The sequence below is a fragment of the Alligator sinensis genome, unplaced genomic scaffold, assembly GCF_000455745.1.
Source record: "Alligator sinensis unplaced genomic scaffold, ASM45574v1 scaffold533_1, whole genome shotgun sequence".
Classification (NCBI taxonomy): domain Eukaryota; kingdom Metazoa; phylum Chordata; order Crocodylia; family Alligatoridae; genus Alligator; species Alligator sinensis.
This window is the reverse complement of record NW_005842330.1, coordinates 907,298-929,626: the sequence shown is the minus strand read 5'-3', so window position 1 is coordinate 929,626 and position 22,329 is coordinate 907,298. Positions and strand designations below refer to the sequence as shown.

The 22,329-nt window shown below is 40.0% G+C and overlaps 1 protein-coding gene across 1 annotated transcript in view; it reads left to right on the top strand.

The window, feature by feature from the left end:
- LRP1B (LDL receptor related protein 1B) overlaps positions 1-22,329 on the top strand; it is a 1,375,759-nt gene that overhangs the window by 598,958 nt on the left and 754,472 nt on the right. Inside the window, exons 8-10 of the mRNA XM_006028602.1 lie at positions 5,006-5,228; positions 9,484-9,655; positions 21,213-21,356. Coding sequence (XP_006028664.1) covers positions 5,006-5,228; positions 9,484-9,655; positions 21,213-21,356 — 539 coding nt within the window. The remainder of the gene's footprint in view (positions 1-5,005; positions 5,229-9,483; positions 9,656-21,212; positions 21,357-22,329) is intronic.

The window sequence follows — 22,329 nt, the reverse complement described above, 5'->3', positions numbered from 1 at the left end:
GAGCCACAGAGAGCACTCCCTGGCATTGGGGCAAGAATAGGCAGCCTCCCACCTAATTAGAACCAATTATGGAACAAGGCATGGCAGGAGAGTGAGGTGGGCGGTTAGCCCAGGAACAGGTGGGCGGGCCAATGGCGGAACAGCCCCGAGAAGGTCCCCTGTTACAATATGATAACACTGGAGTAGATTTGATGGCATAAGGTATCCATTTAGATTCTGTGGTCCTGGGCCTGCATTATCCATGTGCCAAATATCATGGCTATGCATTTTGATACCCATATACATGTAAAAATGTGGAGACCTATATGAGATGTTCAACAAGTCTTTGTTTTTTTGTACGTTCACTTGCCTACATAATCAAATGCAACTTGATGCTAAAGATGCATGCTGAAGACGGTTTTAATTATTGATGTGATTGGTCAGCTAAGCCTGGGAGCTAAACACTGCAGTGAGTAATCCTGTTACCCTTGGACTTAATAACATTATGGATTGACCAAGGTGTATTGATTGGGCTTTGTGTGAGGAAATGTGTATTGTTACTATTCATGCTTTAAGTGTTCTATAAATCGATAAAGAATTTTGAAAATCAGGACTGTCAATCCAGTGCCATTCTTGAGTATAAGATTAATCTAAAAGGTGAAAATGTATTACTAAAAAATATCCTTCAACAGGCTTGAGTCCTACAGTACAAGAGAATACATAGTAATTGTGTATTTGTTACATTATGAGGGACATCTGATTTAAATCTTGTCCAAGACAGCCTTTTTTGTGATTAACAATTGTGTTTTAGCATTACATTGTTAAATCTTTCATTTTCTTAATTTAATTCTCAAAAATTTTTAATCAGTCCCTAAAATGTGGAAAACTGCTGTCTTGGTCTGTTTTTTGCCTATAATCATGAACTGTGCTATATTAAGTTGGTGTACTGTTGATTTCCAGTAGGAAAAAAAATACTATTAGAAGGAAAACTATACTGATATAAAATCCCTTACTACAGTCTTTTTGTATTAAGAACATGCTTAGGAAAAAATCCAGAAACGTGAAAACATCACGTTTGATGCAAGTCAGTTTTATTGACAGTTTTATTGAATGTTTTATTATCCAAGCAAACAGGTTTAAAGACTTACCATGCATAACTTCTTACACACACAAGTTCTAATTCAGGAAAGTATTTAAGTGCATGTCCAAGGTGAAATACATAAATAATGGCACTGAAGTCATTCGGTGCACCTACATGTGCAATTAATGTGATGTGATAAACTCCAGAGTACACTGCTTCTGGGCACAGCATCTAATATAAACTTTGGACAGTAACACTTTGAGCCAGGGTGGAGAAGGCCTGGGCTGTCAGCAGACTCAGGGGCTCAGCCCTGGACTCTGTGGTGGCAGCAGGTGGCAGACGGGCTGGATGAAAGTGTGGAGCCATGTGGCTAGGCAGAAGGCAGGAGTCTGCCCCCTGCTGCCTGGGATGACAAGGTGTAATTTATGTTTGCAGTCACTGGCTTTATGTGCGTTTCATTGCAGTTAATTACTCTCCCATAAAACAGTACTGTTCTCAACTATTTGTTAGTTTGTATATGTTGGTAATTCAGAGGTAGAGTTTGTTTTGAAGCATGAATTTGTATGACCAAAAATGTAGAGGTAAAAGTGGCAATTTGTCAATGCATGGTGCTCCTTATTTTCTAGTTGTCTGCTTCATCATCTTTGTGCTCAGTTTACTGACACAGACAAGTTTCCATTACTGTTGGTACTAGAGTGACACAATTGTTGTGGGAGAAAACAAATTATTACATTCTTTTTCATGATTATTTATTTATTTGTATTGTGGTAGCATTGAGGAGCCCCAGTTCCTAGCACCAAAATGGCCTTGTGCTGGGAACTAAACAAACACTACTTAAAAGACAAGTCCTGGTTCTAAAGTGTCTACTGTTGATAGCCTAGCCAGCTAAGTTCTGATTCCATAAACTTTATTGTTGGTGTGACTTTTAAAAGGAAATATTTTTGTGGTATTAAGCTTTGATATGAATAGTTGAGTATTAGGGTAGAAAAGAACCATTAGCTCATCCAAGTCATCCTTTATATGTAAGATTGCTGTGTGTGTGTGTGTGTGTGTGTGTGTGTGTGTGTCCCAAGTACACAAATGACACGTCTATACTACCTCTGTGCCAGGCCTGGAAGTGCTCCTGTGAAGTGTATTGCCTACTGTGTGTGCCAAGTCCCCCAAATGAGGCAGTGTTGTTTACTTAGAGCAGGGGCCAGTGATCTTTTGCTGGCTCAAGCCAGAGCTTGAGCCCCAGCAGTGATTGCAGGCCAAAAGTCCCTGAAAAACTTCCAGTTTGTCCACTTATGTAATATTCCCTTATTTTAGACGTAAGATTGTATCATAAGGAACATATGTCCATAGGGCTGGTTAGAGGCTTCCTGCATCATCAAGTCTAGTATCCTGCTTTTACAGACAGTTGCTAATCTAACATCTGAAAAATTGCCATTCCAGAGCCTTAACCACAGCTACCATAAACAATACTTGAAAAAAACCCGGGACAATCTTATGACATGCCATAGGTCAATGCAAGAGAGCTGAGGACACTGCCTGTACCTTACCACTTTAATAACAGGGAAGCAGTTGGTCAGCAGATGCTCATAAGAACCCAGGAAAAAGACCATTCTCCATACTATGGGAAAAGGGCTATACTTTACCGCATGTACCAATATGCCACAGTGGAAAGAAATCTTTGCTGACCTCAGACTTACTCATTAATCTGATTCTGAGTAAGATTCTTCAGCCAGAAACATTTGAGTTTTCTAAGTACCAACAGATATATCAGTGCACCCCTAAACAGTACCCTATACCAGCCTTAGCCAGCATGCCAGTGCCTAAGAGAAAAGAGAGGAGAGGAATCGTAAAGTCCAAAAAAAAAAAAAAAGAAGTCAGTAGCAGTCAGGGGACTGGGATGGGGCAAGGAACCTTTCTGGCCCAAACTGTTAGACAGCAAAATTCCTGAGGCACAGAATTACCAAATACCTTCTATACAACCAGAGCTACCTTTGTACCTCAACATGGGGACTGCAAACATGACTGCATATCACAGGGGCTGGTTGCTGAGCCAGAATTCCTTGTTGTGCCATACTATCCTTTTCCTTAACATATCCAGTCTAAAATTAGAGTGATTCATGCTCTTTGCCCAAACCTCCTTGCTTAAAAAAGCATTGCAAATCTTCCCTCATCCTAGAGCTAGAATAGTCCAATCTAAATTTATCCATAATCATTTGTTTTGGTGCCAGTGTTGCTTCTTAGCCTAAAGAGCTCTTCCCCTTTCCTAACTGTCATCCCACAAATGCAACCGAATTTGGGACCCACCCATCTTTTACATTAACAATTTTGCAGACACTTGAGCGAGGCAAAGTAGTGTTTAAAATAGCCTTAATTTGCCCTTAAAAAGTGACATTGATTGAAATTGCGTATCTGTAATAAATATGTTTTTAATATGCTGTTTTTTTCTGATTTATAATACTAATTATGATTTTATTACTCTGTTAATTTTATTTTTTTCTTTTAAAGACGTTATTTCACATATTGTCATTCATGATGTGCACAGTTATTTTGACATACCAAGCCATTAAGTTTTACACTGGACTCAATGGTGACCTTATTTAAAAAAAAAAAAGAAAAAGGAAATCTGTTCATTTTAACAAAATGGCCTGGACTTTGTCTACACTGTAGACAATTAAAACAGCATGATCCTACTGTACTTTTTTTAATTAAAAAAGAAAACTATTTGGTTGTCAGATCCTCTGACTTACACTGAAAACGTATTCCCATTTATTGGGAAATATTAATAATGCAGTACAGTATATGTCTCAATTGGCTACTTAGCAACTGTGCTTTCTTTCCAACATTACCAGAGTTTTAAATTCTCAATAGAGGTTACAATAACTACAGCTAATTAAATTTTTAAATTATAATTTAGCACAAAGGTATCCCAGGCTTTATATACTGTTGCTCCATTAATGCTTGGAACTAATGGATAATTCACTAAATTTGGAAAATCAAATCTTTGATTCTCAAGGTAATATTAATAATATTCAGTCACTAGAAATTGGATTATTCTTGAGATCATGTTAAAGTCATGGCAACATGGTCTTTTCTTTACAAATGTAATTTAGTCTCATGAGAAAGTAATCTTGTTAAAATATTGTCAGGTTAATTGAAATTGATTTGTATTTACTAAACAGAGTGAATGCTAATCAAATATCAGGCTTAGACATTTTGCTGGTAAGTTTAAGTCTTTGATAGATTCCTCTTAGTCTTCCACAAAATGATTCATTAAGTCTGTGAAAAGATAAACAAACTGGAACTTCTTCAGGTCTAGATGATCCTTTCTTGTCCTTTCCCCAGAATGAAATAAAAATGAAATATAAAGTAAATTACCATCTGTTATAAAATGTTTTTTTTTAGTGGTATCTAAGAGCATTTATCAGTGTATATACTGTGTGGGTTTTTTTGATTTCACAGGTTTGCTACTCTCTACTCTTTGTATCAATCTTAATATCTATGTAAACAAAATTTTAATGCACCCGCTCTATATAGGAGAAAATACAAAGATGGATAAATACAAACACAAGAGATATTTGCTTTTACCTAATGCATTTAACAGCATAAGAATTTAAGGGCTTATCAGCAGCAATGAATCCCTCAAGGCACATCTTTTTTTTATACATTAAAATAAAAATAATATCTAGAAAAGCTGAACCAAAACCCAGCATAATCAAGGATTTTTTGGAATATTTCATCATCTTTAGTTAACCTGCTCCCTCATGCCTTACAATATTCATTAGCAGATTTCCCTGTTTATGACTGATATTATGTGGTAATGGTTATGGGTTACTAACAGATGTAACCACTGAAATGAATTAGAATGAAATCTTATTTTACAGCATGCCCCACTGGGGAGATTCACAGTATGCACACGCACTTAAAAAAGCAAATTTTATTTTCTTTCAACAGAAAACTTTTCTTTACGGACTATGGGAATGTTGCCAAAGTTGAGAGATGTGACATGGATGGGATGAACAGGACAAGGATAGTAGAATCTAAAATTGAGCAGCCAACTGCTCTCGCATTGGATCTGATCAATAAATATCTGTACTGGGTAGACTCATATCTGGATTATGTAGAAGTTGTTGACTATCATGGAAGAAACAGGCATACAATAATTCGAGGACGACAAGTAAGTATTGAATGGAAGATTCAGCTAATACAATAAAAAGCAATGGTCTCAATATGGATATATGGATATATCGATTTATAGTAGTATGGATTTTTTGTGGGTGGGATTCAAGAGAGATAATAATGTGCTTAGCCATATATTCTACATTATGTGCCATTTAGTCCTTTTAGCAGTTTGTGGTCTATATTCATGCAGTGCCTCTCAGGAGGCACAGAAAATATAACAGAACCATGGGTGTGGAAGAAAGCACAAAAGGAAATAGATAGGTGATAACTTCAGCAGTAGGATATTGTATTCAGATAATGGACCCAGTGAAGAGAGCAAATATACCATCACGGATATTGTGAAAAGAGAATTAAGAGGGAAGAGAAGATAGCATTACCACCTTATGAAGGAGAGGGAGAGGGTAGTGGACATGCAGCCTGATAATGTCAGAGAAGGAAGGGACAACTAGTGAAATGAGTTCCCCTCTCCAGGTCAGCTTAGATTCACATAGGTTCATGTCATATTCACACTCAAGGCAATAACATTCTTTCTATTGATTTGAGTGTTGGGTCTATATCCTTAAAGCTTGGGATTGAATAAATGCACTGGGCAACAGCTGAAGACAGTGATGGATATACTAAGGTTGAATCTGTTGTTGCTACTCTGGTTGTGACTGAGGAGAAGAAAGTCTCTATGGTAGCATAGAGAACAAGCTGGAGACCTGGTGGGATAGTAACCAGGTCAAGTATTCCCTGTGGCATCTTCAGGGGCTTGAGATGCAATTTCTTGATCTCTCGTAGACATCTAGTTTTATCTCGGTTTAAGATAAATTTAATGTACACAGAGTAGATAGTGAGAATAAATGTGTCTTTCTGATATAAATTTTTGCAGTAAAGATAACCAAGCTGCTACTAGGCCTTGAAATTAATTTGAAGTCTATTTTAAGGGCAGCAGAATAATTTAACATTGATTTGTAAAATATGTATGTATGGCATGTGATGGAGGGAAGAGAAAAGAGCAACCTGAGTAGCCTGGCTAAGAAAAGAATACCAGATTTTTCATTTTTTTCCTGAGAAAATTGATTTACTATACCCATTTGCCAATTGCGTTAGAAAGGAGGATATTGTACGTTTTGATCTTTTATGTTTTGGTGCTGATATTTTCTGATTCTGAGAAGTTAGGTTTCAGATCATGGAAATAACTGATGCACACTGTACAGGATTGATCTAAGAAAGTAAATTAAAGCAATAACAACTACATTTTGGCCTATTTTCTCTCTTCCTATTATCTATGAAGCTCAGATGTTAGATAATAGTTCTAAAAGGAGGTCAGGATGCTGCTCTGATGTTCATACTAACAAAGAATTAAGAGACTAAAAAATGAATGCGGGGTGGGGGGGGCAGGGAGAGAGGTGCCCAAAAGTTAGACCAATACTGTGGTTTATTAAAGGCACATGAAGAAGGAACAGGCTGTTAATTACCTTGGTCCACTCAAAGGCCAAATTAAAATTTGGTTACTTCATTGGGTGTTGTCTCTGCTTATGACAAAGTTAAATTTGATGTGAGTTTCTGTGAAACTGTTAGCATTACTGAGAGTCTTAAAAAGAAAAAGAAAATTATATTACCAGATTAATGGGAATTTGAAAATACATTTAAGGTTACAGAAATGCATTAGATAAACACTGGAAGAAGGAGTTGTTTTTATTTTGAACTCGAGAGATTTCTGTTTATCAGATACAAACAAGCATTTTCACTGGCATTATTTTTAAATATTTAAAGCCTGATCTGGTAAACAAAACTGAGGTGAAGTGATATTGTATTGCATAGAATCTCTTTGGCCTTTATGGACCTGCTTTTTATATGCATGATACTAAGGAAGCAGCACAAACTGCTAAAATAACACCCACAAGAATGAGTAAAAAAAAAAAAAAATTATTAAATCATAAAATGCATCATAAAAGTAGTATTCCAGCTAAGTAAGAAGAGTAGCCCACATTAGATATAAATGAATAATCAAACTTTAAAATACTGACAACTGAGTGGGGTAGGGGGGTGAAAGAGAGATCATTTAGCAGAGTAGAACTTTCTCTCTCTCTCTAGGCTTTCTCTTTCAGTATTAAACATTTACAAATATATTTTCTTAGTAAAAGGTTGACATTGTACCAGAAGTCACTCTTCTCTTTAGGGCATAGTATCACAGGTGCATCATTGTTTTCTTTGTTATTTTCTTCTTCTTTGCTATTATTTGATTAAATCTTGTTGCATTTTCTTCAGAAAAAAGCTCCCATTGATTTAAATTAGAGCTTTGACTAAGTAAGGTCTGAATACGGAGGCCAAGATTAATCCAGTGGGAATCATTTTGAGAAACAGACAGGATTTTAGATGCACAACCTAAGGGCTTACACAAAAGTGTTTGTGATCCAGTATAAAATAGTTCAATGAATATTTTTAGTTAAAAAATGATTAATACAAGTTTTAGTTTATACATGTCTACCAACATATTTCTTTTGTTTGTTCACTTTTTAAAGTTTATTCAATGAATTGTTTTGCATTTTTATAGCTTAATAGATTGATCACAAACAGGCTTTGGAGTATTGGATATTTGATATTCAAGCTGTGTTTGATAATTGAAATTGGTTAGTTAACTAAGTATAATTTCTGTTCCGTGATTGAATGAGTGCACCCACACACATCTGGTGTGAATACTATGAATACAAATTTGGAATTCATATTTTGAAGCATTTCTGCCAGTAAAACTCTGTCACATAATTGTTCCCCAAAAGCTGACACAGAGAGAGTACCAACATGGCCAAAATAAACATATTTTAAACATTAAGAATATATTAACAGAAAGCATTTTGCAGCAGCATTTTATCACATCTAATTAAACTATGACTTAATAAACTAGAAGCAAGGGGTTTTTGGTGATATCTTTCATTTGACCAATAGTTGAGACAGACTATACAGCTGGTCCAACAAAAGATCTCTCTCTCTCTCTCTCTCTCTCTCACACACACACACACACACACACACACACACACACACACACACACATCCCCTCTATCCCCTCAAAAAATTGCTTCTCTTTTTTCCCTGGGTCATTTTGTCTACAACAGCACTTAAATAAACTAGAAATGGAGTCATCTTCATGTGTGCACATATGATTCATTCATTCTGTACAATGAAAATAACCTTTTACTATTCTCTCCTTTAGCACTTTATTATGTTATACAAGTGGTAGTGATGTGTGCAAGATGTACAAATGTAGTTCTCACACTGGGGAATTTGCCATCTAAGAGACAGATACAGACTAAACAGGATAAGCTGGAACTCTCAGAGAAGAAATGAACTTAGAATGATAAATATTTTTGACAGAGAGAAGGATTTGAGGGTGATATCTTTTATTGGACCAACAGTATGGTTGGAATAAAGTTACCATGTTTATTAATCTTTGGGAGCATATAGAAATCTGCTGGGGTAGCAGACTTAGAGACTAGTGGAAGTATTTTTCCTCGAAGTTGGTATGAGAATGATATGATAATACTTTCCAGTTCCAGAGTGCATACCGGTGATTCTTCCCAAGTTCTTTATCGTATTTGATGTCAAAGACTTCTCGGTTGGCGTCATCAATATAGTTTTGATGGTTGAGGATGACTATAGCTCCACCTTTGTCCATTAATTGATTACTGTTTTGTTGTTGGATCTTAGGGGCTGTATGGCTTTCTCTCTAACAGAGAGAGGTTGTTGTAGTCCTGGCTTTTTTGAGAATTTCATTGTTAGCTTTCTGCCTAAAGTAGTTGATGTGGTCGTCCATTGTGTGGTTACTTCCTCTGGATGGTGTCCAGTCCCATGTTCTGTTCCTGTTGTTTTCTCAGTTGTGGCAGGAAGGTTGTCAGGAGTGGCTGTAGAAGTATTCTTTCAGACAGAGTATGCAGAAGAATTCTTCTGATTCTCTACATATTCATATCTTATCTGGATGTTTCTCAGGGCAATAGTTCAGGCCTTTGGAAAGCACAGATTTTTCAAAGTGGGACAGGATATTTTAAACACTCTTTTTTTTTCCTGGTAAAGAAAGGCCTTGTTTTATTATTGAATGTTTGTTTCAAGTGAAGTGGAATCTACTTGTGATTTAGACTCAGCTTGTTTTTTTTTTACAAATATTTATTGACTTTTCTAAAAACTATTTCAGTTACACAACTCAGTATGTAAATATCACAGTGTGGCATTATAACTGGACTTCAATCAAGTTCCTTTCTTTTTTCTCTTTTCAGGCAAGGCATCTTTATGGTTTAACAATATTTGAAAATTATTTGTATGCAATTAGTTCCGATAACTTCAACGTTCTACGTATAAACAGATATAACGGCACAGATACTCAGACATTAATTAGACTTGAAAAAGCAAAAGAGATCCATGTGTACCAGAAAAAAACACAGCCAACAGGTAAATTAAACATTCTTCTTTATGATGTAGACCTCTCTTGAGCCATATTAAACCATTGTGTAACAGCATTGAATTTATTGAAACTTTTAAACCAAAGCTTTATTTGTCCTTCGTATTGCTGGAAATAATTTTGATGTAGAAACCCCCTGTTATGCTTACAGAATTCTTCAACAGAATAGTTTTCAATTAGAAAATGCTGATTAGAAAGAATCTAACCATTCTGTGGGAATGTGTCAGTTCTGTTGAAACTTTGGATAAATGCCAGGCAGCTGCAACTACCTGCCTAGTTTCCATCAGACCATTTGCTAGACTTCCTATTTTTCCATGTCCTTAATCTCCTTTATCCCTTGACATTTCACCTGGAGAGCTGTATGATAACCTAGGTTCCTACTCTTTCTGGATCCATTAAGCTAGGAGAGTTAACACTTCATGGGATTCCCAGATCCCTGAGATTTCCAGCCTAATAGGCCACAGAGGAGCAAAGCTTCCTTAGCTTATTGGGATGCTGTGGGATATTGCCTTTAGGTATGAGAAATCCAGGGTTTACCAACTGGCCAACTCAAGGAGACCCCCAGTTGTCAGTTTTCCCAGCTTGCAGGCTGTTATGTGGCAGCAGCCTTGGAAGTCACTGGGCTGAGGATTTCTTGCACCCCCTCACCCTCCTCAATCTATGTAGGATTCCAGGGAACCCAAGAAACTTTTTCTGCCCGCTTGAAGGCAGTTAACAAGTCAGATTTGAAACCAACCTTTTATGGCAGGGGAGAAGAAGGGTGCGAGGATTTTTGTTTTCCTTCTAATTCAGAACTGTTTTTGTTCTAAGTCAATGTAAAAAAAAAAAAAAATTAACCCTCAAAAAGCGGGGGAGGGAGAAGAACGCAATAAATTCCATTGCCATTCTCATTCTCATTATGGACCTGGTACAACATATCTTGTATGCTCAAAAGGTCGTAGAAATTGTAGGCGGTTTGGATGTACAAGCACTGCAAGGGGAAAATGTACAAAATGATAGTTTTCCCAACAAGAGATTTTTGATACGACTCAAAATAATACACACTAGAATTATTGCTACAGCTTTTCTTACAGGAACAGTGATACATAAGCTGTGTGAACAAAATGAACTTTATTATATAGACAGAGTGTTTTGTCAAAAAAATAACCTCTAACGCTGGATCCGGCTTGGACTTGATGTATATTATTGAATGAACTGATTTTCACCCTATAGTTAAGGACATTGATCTGTAGATTTCAGCTCATGAAGAACGCTGCAAAGAAACCTAGTGGTATAGGCTGACCTTTTTGTATACATTTGAGGTTCCAAGAGGTTGAGTACACAATATATATGATTACAATGCATGTTTGTTACCTCCCTTATGATTATGCTGTATATTCCCCTGCCCTTTGTTACACTATGCCAGTTATTTTGTTCTGAATGGTTTTGTTTGCTTTTTAAAGGTGTGCTTGTATATGCAGTCTCAGTTGGGTTAAATTTCTGTTACACATTTGGAATGTTGCTCTTGTACAGTATTTTATTCACAGGGAAGGGGAAAATCTCAAAAAGTTTAGGGGACAAAAGAACAAAATAGACTTTTAGCTAAATTATGATGATCAGCAGTCACAGAGTTGCATCAGAGGGTGAAATTAGAGCATTCAAAGCCAACATTAATTCATTCTACCTACAGGGTAGATATACGAATGTTCTTTACTGTGGAGCTGACTAATTAGCTATGTAGTAAAGTGTCACCACCTACACCTGTGCCCATATTAGGGCACAGTAAATTAATTAACTCCACTGTAGGACAAGTACTATCCTACAGAGGAGTAGTTACGTGCATCAAAATTCACATGTAGATGGTGACCAGGGCTGGCTGGGGCATGAGGGCACTGTAGTATGGGGCTTACCTGCCAGCTAGCCCCTCGCTGTAGCAACCTCTTCACAGTGTCTCGAGCCAGGGAGGAGCAGTCCCAGGCTGGCAGGCTGACCCCAAGGGCCCCCTGCCAGCTTGGGCTGTTCAGCCCTGGCTCAACATGCTGTGGTTCTACACATGCATGTAAATGCTGCCCCTGGGACAAATAAACTCTGGCATGAACGCTGCACCAACTGCACATTTAGATGCACCCACAGACAGAGAACCCCTAACAAGTTGGCCAAACTAGGGAAAATAGAAATGTGGGGTTGATATTCAAGTCATTCATATGTGGGCAAAACAGAAAATTTCACGAGCATGAACATCAGAACATTGGCTGAGTATTTTGCACCTAGGAAGAGGAAGTCCTGTTGCTCAACTCATATCACCTGCCCCTACTTCTAAAAATACACGGCCTTCCAAAATATTCCATTCACATCTTTGATCAAGATTGTCAAAAAAGATTATCACAGGAGACTGTTTTGGAAATCTCCATAATTTCAGCAAAGTCTACCTGATATCTTTCATTATTACTTATTTTACAGAAAGTTCTGGCCAAGTTGCACAATTTGAGGGACCATTTAATGAGGGGCTCCAGAATCTGGATTTTGATCCTTTGTTCTTGTTTTTTTCAAGGGTTTTTATTTACTTATTTATTTTTTCTTATCAACATGCTCATGCTTTAACACCGGTTTGATATTTAGGTATCACTGATGCTTTCATTCTTCTGATTGTGTGTCCCTCTAGTGCTAGGATAATGTTCAGCACATCAGTGCCTAAATTTGCAAAGTTCCAAAATAAAAGTTTGTTGAACACTCCGACACTCTTACAGTACCCAATACTCTTACAGTATTTTTTGTGATGCTTTTCTCTGTACTTGACCACTCTTTGGTCTGGTGTTTTCTTTAATGCCATGGTAGCCTGAGCCTCCCCACTTTCTCCCTCCCCCATTCTGTTAATCATGGCATCTAAAAAAGAAAGAAGGGTGTTGCCAGTAGAGCAGCCAGCAGAGAAAACCCTCCTTTAGGTGGCCAGAAAAGGATTTTATAATTTGGCATGAGGAGCATCCTAGGCCCCTTCAGAAAACAAAACTTGAACTTGGTGCAATCATTTTCCAGTGCTGCATTTTTCAGCACGCACAGCTCTTTTTTGAGATCCTTGTTTCCTTGCCAGCAGCACTACATCTGGGATTCAAAAGTTCCAGAGATGGCTACACTTGGACTTCTGCTCAGAAGAGAACTGGGACTTCTGCTCAGACATGCTCAGAAGAGATTCAGATTAATAACCATTGCAGTCAAGGCTGTTGTCCAAGAGAGATCCAATATATGATTTGTCTTCAGAGATCACATAACTGACAGAAACGGCACTTTATTCAGCTAAAAATATCCACTCATGCTGTTGTCCATCTTATACCCAAAGGCTTATTAGTGAGATCAGTTGCCAAGGAACTGGGAAGCTTGAATTGTAGGCATTTCTGGACTGAAAGGGATTAAGCCCCATACCTCTGTCTTCCCAGAAGAGTGACTTCACTGCCAGGGTGAAGCACAAGCTAACTGCAGGCACCCTTTGCCCCTGATGTTGCAATGGTATCACTGGGAAGCCAGAAGAATACACAAGAAGGAGCACACCTCTGTGGCTTAGTGTTGATAACACTTTTGGGAACTGGACGACTTATGACCCAGTCTTTGCCACTAATGTTATTTCTGTATTTAACCCACAGCTCGGTAATGTATAAGTCAGAATCCTGGGTGAATGCTGTAATTGTTAGGTCATTGTGCAGGGTTACTAGGTTCCAACCTTCAGAAGCACAGCTAGATGTTCTGAATTTCCTGAATTGCAAGTATACTAAAGCACCTAAAGCACAGCCTGAGTCAGGCACTCAATATTCTGAGTGGTGGAAGTTCAGAAACACTCTGTGCTCAGCGATTCCTATTGGATACCTCTAGGTGCCTCCAGGCTTTATGTATCAACTTTTGAAAGAACCTTTCACTCTCCTTCTGTAAGCTCTAACCCTGGTCAAATTGGCTTGCATTCCTAGGCCGAGGCACTTAGGTTATAGAAAGCCTAAAATTTAAGTGTAAGTGCTTATAAAACTAGTTTGAATATGGAGCCTGGTACATGAGCATCCTCATCCAGTAGAATTTCTGCAGTGCTGCATACTTTTTTTCTTGTATGAGTGGGTGAAGCAGGCTTTCACCAGCTACTTCAGTTTCTAAACCAGAAGATTAAACTGCATCTCCTGAAGTGATATTTTTTTTTTTCTTCTGCAATGTGTTTCTAGGGACTTTTCTTACAAGTCTGTGCTGCCAATGGGATGGGACTTGGCCAAAATGATTTCTTGAAGCAGATATTAAACAACTTTTGCCAAAAAAAATGCAATATTGGTCAGGTAATAGGCTATAGAGTACAACAAGCATAGCAACAAGCTTACCACCCTTGAAGAGGTCCAGCAAGGATGTACCAGTTCACCTCAGCTTCACCCTGGCACTGGCCCTGGTTATGTAATTAGTCACAGCTGGTCTGTCATGTTCATCATGGTTTTTAGTTGAGCAACATTAACTTTAGTAGCATTTTAATGGTATACAACATCTAATCCTACCTTCTTAAACTGTGAGAAAATGTGTCTTACGAACATGCTGGTAATTTTCTATTTGCCACCTTTCCGAAGGGACCTCATCCTGGTGCTACGAAAAGTTCTGTTAGGTGCAGTGTACTCCCAATCTTTCATCTCTATTATATTCCCAACCTCTTGGCTAACTGTCTAATCAACCAAAGAGCCAGGGAAGTTAGGTCATGCCTGCATCAGAAGCAGTCATTCCTTAGCACTGCTTTTTCTTTGAGGTCCCACCTGTGAACTTCAGTCTTTGGTATAAACCATTGCAGCTTACAGATTAATTATTGAACATAACAAGCTACAACAATTATTAACACAATGGCCAAAATAATTTGAAAAAAGGTTATAATCACTATTGAATGTAAAATCAAATTTAATATTTCCATTGGCTGTTGGTGACTATATAAGGAATATTTTTTCACTATAGCTATTAGTTGTTGGACAATAGTTTAATACTGATTCATGTATATACTCATATACTCATTTTTTATTCGGACTAAAACATCTTAGGCCTTAAGATGTTGGACCTAACAGTCTATTACTTGGTGCTACATTGATTTCTTTAACACTTCAAACTTCTCCCTAAATTCACGGGACTTACACTAGGCATAGCCATCTTTATAACATACTATGTTAAGAGGTGTACCAACAATTACATACTTTCCTTAACTGACACTTTTGAAATCCATATATACAACATACAGATTTGATTTGTAGAAATCGGGTTTCATTATTAACAATTCTTTTACCATAATTGCTGCAAAAACAAATGGTGCATAGTGAGAGTATTTAAGAAACATTGACTAAAGTTTTAGTTTTCACATTAAGCTTAGACAAGTAGGTTTAATAGCTGGATATTTCCAGATGACACAACCATTCATCAAGAATTTCTTGACAGTCATCCAGTAGATGAGTCTGATAAGTCCCATCAGTGTAGTTAAAACTATTTCCCTATGGTGGTGAGGGGAGAGGATCACATTACCTATCCATCTGCCAGCATTGAATAGGGGGTGACCAACAGTTGTCAGCATTTGAAGGGTGATTTAATAACATCTGTTCCCATACCCAGAATTTGCCCCTTCAAAACAGAAAGCTAAATTTAATTCCAAAGGCCCATTATCCATCCATGGGTAGTTACACACCCAATATTCCATTTTTCCTGAGTGAGTTGGAAGGTTTCAAATCCTAAATCTGATATGTTAAATTTGATTTTGAGTTCATCTACAACATGCATATTTTCTCTGACAGATTTTGGGCAGGTCTTTTTGCATGTTTAACGGGGTCCATTAACTGAATATCTTTCCCAGGATACTCATTTATTTTCTATGTGTTTGTCTGTGGAGTCCAGCACCCCTGCCACTACTCTGATGTCTCTTTTATCCCAGACAATGTACTAAATTTGCCTCTTCCTTCTGCTCTCACCTATCCATACCTCTATGCTACAAACTGTGAACTCACTTTATAGCTTTCAAAATAATTCCCTTTCAGAAGTGGCATCCACAAAAAGCACAGCCCTCTTCCTAAGCCCAGTTTCAAATCTGGCAAATGACATCTACTTATGAAAGTTCAGGGACTTGATGGGCAGGATCTCCTGATAGATCAGTCTGAGGGGGAAAGGAGTCTAGGAGAGCTGGTTGTATTTTAAAGCAACCTTTCTGAGGAATTAACTGTCCTAATGCACAGGAAGATTACCAAGTATGGTAGAAGAACAGCTTGGCTTAGCAAGGAAGTCTTCAGTGAGTTAAAACACAAAAATGAAGCGTATAAGAAGTGGAAACCTGGACAAATTATTAGGAAGGAGTATAAGAGTATTGCCTGGGCATGCAGGGATGAAATCAGGAAGGCCAAAGTACATTTGGAGTTGCAGCTAGGAAGAGATATGAAAGGTAATAAGAAAGGTTCCTACAAGTATGTCAGCAACAAGAGGAAGATCAAGGAAAGTGTTGGTGATTTACTAAATGTGAGAGGCAGGCTAGTGATAAAAGTGTTGGTGATTTACTAAATGTGAGAGGCGGGCTAGTGATAGGGGATGCAGAAAAGACTGAAGTACTCAATGCCTTTTTCATCTCAGTCTTCACAGGCAAGGTCAGCTCCCAGATGACTGCACCTGGCAGCACAGTTTGGGGAGGAGGTAAGCAGCCAACAATAGCAAAAGAATAGATTAGGGACTATTAGGAAAGCTGTAAATGTACAAGTATGTAGGGGCCATACATGATGAACTGAGGGTGCTGAGGGAGTTGGCTGATGTGTTTGCAGAGTCTGGCTATCATGTTTGAAAACTTGTGGTGAATGGGAAAGGTCACAGATGATTGGAAAGGGGCAAATATAGTGTTTATCTTTAAGTAAGGGAAGAAGGAAGATCCAGGGAACTATAGATTGGTTAGCTTCACCTCAGTCCCTGGAAAAATTGTGGAATAAGTCCTCAAGGAATCCATTTCTAAGCATTTAGAGGAGAAGAAGGTGATTAGGAACAGTCAGCATGGATTCACCAAGTGCAAGTCATGCCTGACCAACCTGATTGCCTTCTATGATAAGATGACTGGCTCTGCAGATGTGGAGAGAACAGTGGACATGATATACCTTGACTTCAACAAGGCTGGATACAATCTCCCACAGCATTCTTGCAAGCGAGCTAAGGAAGTATGGGTTGGATGAATGGACTACAATGTGGATAGAAAATTATTTGGATTGTTGGGCTTAGAGAGTGGTAGTCAGTGACTCAATGTCTAGTTCACAACCAGTCTGAAGTGGAGTATTCCAGAGGTTTGGTACTGGGGCTGGTTTTGTTCAGTATTGTCATCAATGATCTGTAAATTGGGATGGATTTCACCCTCAGAAATTCTGCAAATGACACCAAGTTGGAGGGAGCAGTAGATACACTGGAGGATAGGGCTAGGATTTAGAGAGACCTAAACAAATTAGAGGATTGGACCAAAAGAAGATTGGACCATTAGATTCAATACAGAGAAGTGCAAAGTCCTGCACTTAGGACAGAACAATCTCATACACCAGTAGAAGCTGGGGAGCAGCTGGCTAAGCAGCAGCTCTGCAGAAAAGGACTTGAGGGTTACAGTGGATAATAAGATGATTATGAGCCAACAATGTGCCCTTTTTGTGAAGAAGGTTAACAGCATACTGAGGTGCATTAGTAGGAGAGTTGCCAGCAGATTAAGGGAAGTGACTCTTCCCCTATTTTCAGCATTGGTGAGGCCACATTTGGAGTACTGTTTCTAGTTTTGGAGCACCCACTACAGAAGAGTCCAGTGGAGGGCAACAAAAATGGTTAGGGGACTGGGGCACATGACTTTAGAGGAGTCACTGGGGGAACTGGGCCTATGTAGTCTGTAAAAAAGAAGACAGAGAGGGTTTAATAGCAGCCTTCAACTACAAGAAGGGTGGTTACAGAAAGGATGGAGCTAGACTGTTTTCAGTGGTGGTAGATGGCAGGACAAGGAGCAATTGTCTCAAGCTGCAGCCAGGCAGTTTAGGTTAGATATTAGGAAACACTTTCTCACTAGGAGGGTAATAAAGCACTGGAACAGTTTAGCTACAGAGAAGGTAGAATCTTCATCCTTGGAGAGTTTTAAGACCCGGCTAGACAAAGTCTTGGCTAGGATGATCTAGTTGGGGATGTTCTTGCCTTGAGTTAGATGACCTCCTGAGGTGCCTTCCAACCCTAATTTTCTATGATTGTAAAATATCATTCAGTGTTCAGAGACTTAAGATTATACCCCTCCCAATCACCATTCAAGTTCACATGGATCCTTTTTTTTTCATTATGTATAATACTCCAATATAGGCTGATCTCTTGCAAAAGGGAGTCCATCAAGACTCATCTAGCAACACTCACATGACCAGTACCTTTATTAACAGTAGTGGGGGAAAGTGGTAAAATGGCAGTCGTGCCGATATGACCAGGTATAAATCTCTTTTGGTCAATTATTTAATTATTATTTAATTATATAATGTAACTTATGGATCCTGTCTTGGGAATCTTCCTAGACCATTAATTTATAAAGGGACCCCATCAACTGGCCAATGTATTTAATTTTCTCATGTCCAAATTAAGTGGTCTCAGTTATCAATGGGGCATTATCATCCCACCGTTACCTTGGCACTATTAGGTAACAATTGATGCTGTTCTTTGGAAGCCCTTCTTCAGCACCACTATACCTAGGGTAACCATCTGTTCTGGATTGCCCAGGACAGTCCTGGATTTCTGAAGCCAGTTCCAGGCAGCTGGTGAAAATTGAAATGAGCATTTTGGGCACAGGGCATGGAGGCAGAGTGGCAGAAACTGTGAAGTAGGCAGCCCTACAATTTACACAAACTGTTACTTCACTGGCAATTGTTTAATACCTGTGAAGTAAAGAACACTGGTTCATTAATAGGCCATTGACTCCCTGCAGCAGTGGAAGGGGAAGGGGGAGCAAGGAAAGGCTAGGCAGGCAGCATCCCAGATTTCATATTAGTCACCCTAACTATATCAGATATTGGTATCATAGTCACAATACCTTGAGTCACAAACTTCCATTGGCCATAAGTGATTCAGAAGACAACTGTGATGGAAGGCCTAGGGCTTCTGCCATGTTGAGGGGAGAAAATGCTGCAGTTGGGTCCCAGGGCAGCTAAATAAAGATTAGCTGTGAGAACGCAGGTAGCCAGGAGTCCCTGCAGCTGAGGAAGGGAGCTACATTAAAAAAAAAAAAGAGAAACACCTATAGTTAGTCTAGAGACTACTGCCTAGATTAGACTGGCTGGAGGAGCGAAGGCAGCCAGGAGACCAGCTGGCTAATAGGGGACTGGCTGCTAGCAGACAGGCAGGTGGCAAGCTGCAGGCTGCTGAGCTAAGCCCTAGCTGAGAAAGCTGGCAAGCTATTAGCCATGAGGAAGGAACACTTGTGGGGAGCTGCAGGGCCACATGACTGGATAGGGAAGGGCTTAGAAGGTAGATGAAGCCAGTGCTTGAGAGCAAGCGGGGCAGTCAGGTCCTGCAGGCTGAAAAGGAGGAGCTTCTGAACATGGAGGCTGCAGGAGACTTCCTGGCTTACTTGAGAGGCCCTGAAATCTGCAAACAAGATGCCCATAGCCTTCAGGGAAGTAGGACCCAGTATGAGGGGGAGCATGATGGTTCAGCCAGAAAGCTGAGGATACAACCCAGAAAGGAGAAGTTTTGTTATATATGGCTAAGGAGCTGGGGCCTTTGTTGGGACCCAGTGTAGAGATAGTTTTCTATTTCAGCAATAGGACTTTATTATTGAGTTGTGGTCCATGCCCCTGGTTTAGGTTTGGGTCTACAGGAGAGGTTTGGAGGTTCCAGCCATGCCTGAGGAGCACGTGATTGCTTTGAGCCTGGCCAGGGGTGGCGCTCAAATAGCAAGAGGATTAGAGAAAGTATCAGAGACCCGTAGCCTGAAAGGGATGAAAACTAGGGTTAGGGACATCAGCCTAGAAGGGTAAAGACCAGGGGTCAAGCAGCCCAGTAGAGTCAATTCTGGGGCCAGGGCCCCAGAGTGAGAGACAAAGACCAGAAGCACAGAGATGGGTAATATATGGCTGGAGTCCAGAAGCTAGGTGCAGGACAGTGGGTCTTGGCTAAGGGATCAGCTAGAGTAGAGGGGCAGAAGCTGAGAAGAATAATGCCCCAACAAGTGAGCAAAGGCCTGAGACAGCCTGGTGGCTTTGGGGACAAATGTCCCACTTGAGTGATAATGTATAACACCTGCGAGGCATGAGCATGGCTGTAGGGGAGGTCATAGGCTGTGAATAGCCCATAAGACAATAAGTGCCTTGCGGTATGTATGGGCCAGGAGGGCCTATCTACTGGAGGACCAGGTTTGGGCTACTGGGGTCCAGGAGAAGATCCACGAGTGAAGGAGGGACAAGAATGTGTTCTAGAGCCCTTGGGCTTTATGACACTTTAATGATCTAATAATTGCATCAAGACATGGCAGGACAGAGTAGAAGGGAGGGTACCTAGAACCAGAGTAAGGCAGTAGCCGTTTGGCCATCCAGAGGTGTCACAGCTGCCCCTGGGGCCTGGTCCAGCTACAACAATGTGCTGGTCTTTTTCTTCTTATGGTTGCTATTTTCCTCTTTGGGCCTGCAGTTGGGGGCTCTAACTTGGTGATATTCTGTTGGTGGTAGCCATGAGAGACTGTTCCCTTCTATCCCTGTTTTTTTTATGCCTTGTAAGTCAGAGAGCAGCTTGTACATCCTCTTATTCTATTTATACTTTCGTGTCTCTTTTTCCCTAATTGTAAGGGTTTTTCTGACAATGCTTCCTTTTTATTAATGACAATTCCCAGTGCAACAGAAGATAACAGAAGGATGTTTGCCTTCTTCCTGCTCAGAATATAGGCTCACAATCACTAGTCACAGGCTCTGAGAGCTCTGAGTCAAAGGCACAGAACTGTACCGCTCCCGTTATGAGCCTCTCTCTGAGGAGCAGGGACTTGATGAAAAAGAGCTTTGGACTAGGCATTGTATAATATCTGTGATTGAGAACACACAATACAGCAGTAAATTGGTTATTTTCGTAGGTTACCGCATAAAGTGACTTTGGCAAGAATTTACTGTCCATTGGAAGCCACAGCAAAAATATATTGGTTAAATTTGGTCTGTTCGGACACCTCAGCTTCACCCAGACTCTGGCCTTGTTACGTGACTGTCACTGACCCTGTTTATGTAGCTACTCACCTTTGTGCGTATCTTCTGTCTGGCTTATCACGATTTCTTCCGTAGCAACCTTTTAACGGCTATTCACAGAATAATGTAAACAGCAAGTGAATATATCTACCCAAAAGGCTGGTAATTTTCCAAGAGTGCCTCATCTGGTTATTTGGATCTTTTGGCTACAGCTGGGCTCTTCAACCCACTAATGCCTTTCTAGGGCATCATTTAAATAAATTTTAAAAAAGCCTTCTTTTTTGATATATTACTCTCTTTCATTCTTCTTCTGTCTAAAGTCTCAACATGTTGGTGCATATAATTATCTTGTTTAAAGGATTTCAAGCATGCTGTTTTTCATTTGTTGTAGTCAGAAGCCATGCATGTGAAGAAGACCCATATGGATTGCCAGGGGGATGTTCACACATCTGTCTGCTCAGCAGCAGCTACAAAACACGGACTTGTCGTTGCAGGACTGGCTTCATTTTGGGAAGTGATGGCAAGTCATGCAAAAGTATGTTGTTAATATAAAACACTTTGCCAGCAGCTAATATTTTCACAGCAGAGTTCTGAGTATTAATTAACATCATCAATAACAATAGAAGAAGCATGAGATGTTATTAGGTAAAATTTGCTTGCAATATGTACCTGCTGCTGGTTTTCTCACATACCATTTGACTAGCATTTCTTTTTATACCATTTGACTAGCATAGATTGAGTCTATGGAAGGAGGTCAACTAAACCTGAGGTATCATTAAAGTAAAAAAAACCCAAACCCTCCTAATTTTTATTTAGTGATTTTTACTCTCTGAATATAGCATGTGCTTGCATAACTGCTCGGAGCACTCCACGCTGCTCGGAGCACTCCCAGCCAGGTCATGAGGCGCTACAGGGATTTGGGAGTAGGGCTTAAGGGTCTGGGGGCACAGGTGGTGTTCTCGTCAATCCTCCCAGTCTCAGGCTATGGGCTGAGAAGGGACAGGAGGATCTATGTGGTCAACCAAAGACTGCAGTGCTGGTGTCGTCAGGAAGGCTTTGGCTTTCATGACCACAGCCCGCTCTTTGGCGAGAGAGGCAGTGAGCTGCTGGGAAATGATGGCCTCCACCTCTCTCCCCTAGGGAGGAGGCTCTTCTCAGCCAGACTGGCTGACCTGCTCCACCGGGCTTTAAACTAAGCCCGCTGGGGGACGGGGGCACTACTGCCACTGCTGGCCCGCTGAGCAATCCTTGCAAAGCCAGCGGATCACGGCGCTTCAGGGAGCCCACCCCTGCCCCAGCCCTGGTAAAATCTGTGGGCAAGGAAGGAGCCCCCCAGGGGGCACTTGCCTGCCTGTACACTAATGCCAGGAGCTTGGAGCATAAGCAGGAGGAGCTCATCCTCCTGCTCAGTGCAAACAATTACGATGTCATAGGGATAACGGAGACCTGGTGGGACTCCATCCATGACTGGACCACGGGTATAGATGGCTATACCCTGTACAGGAGGG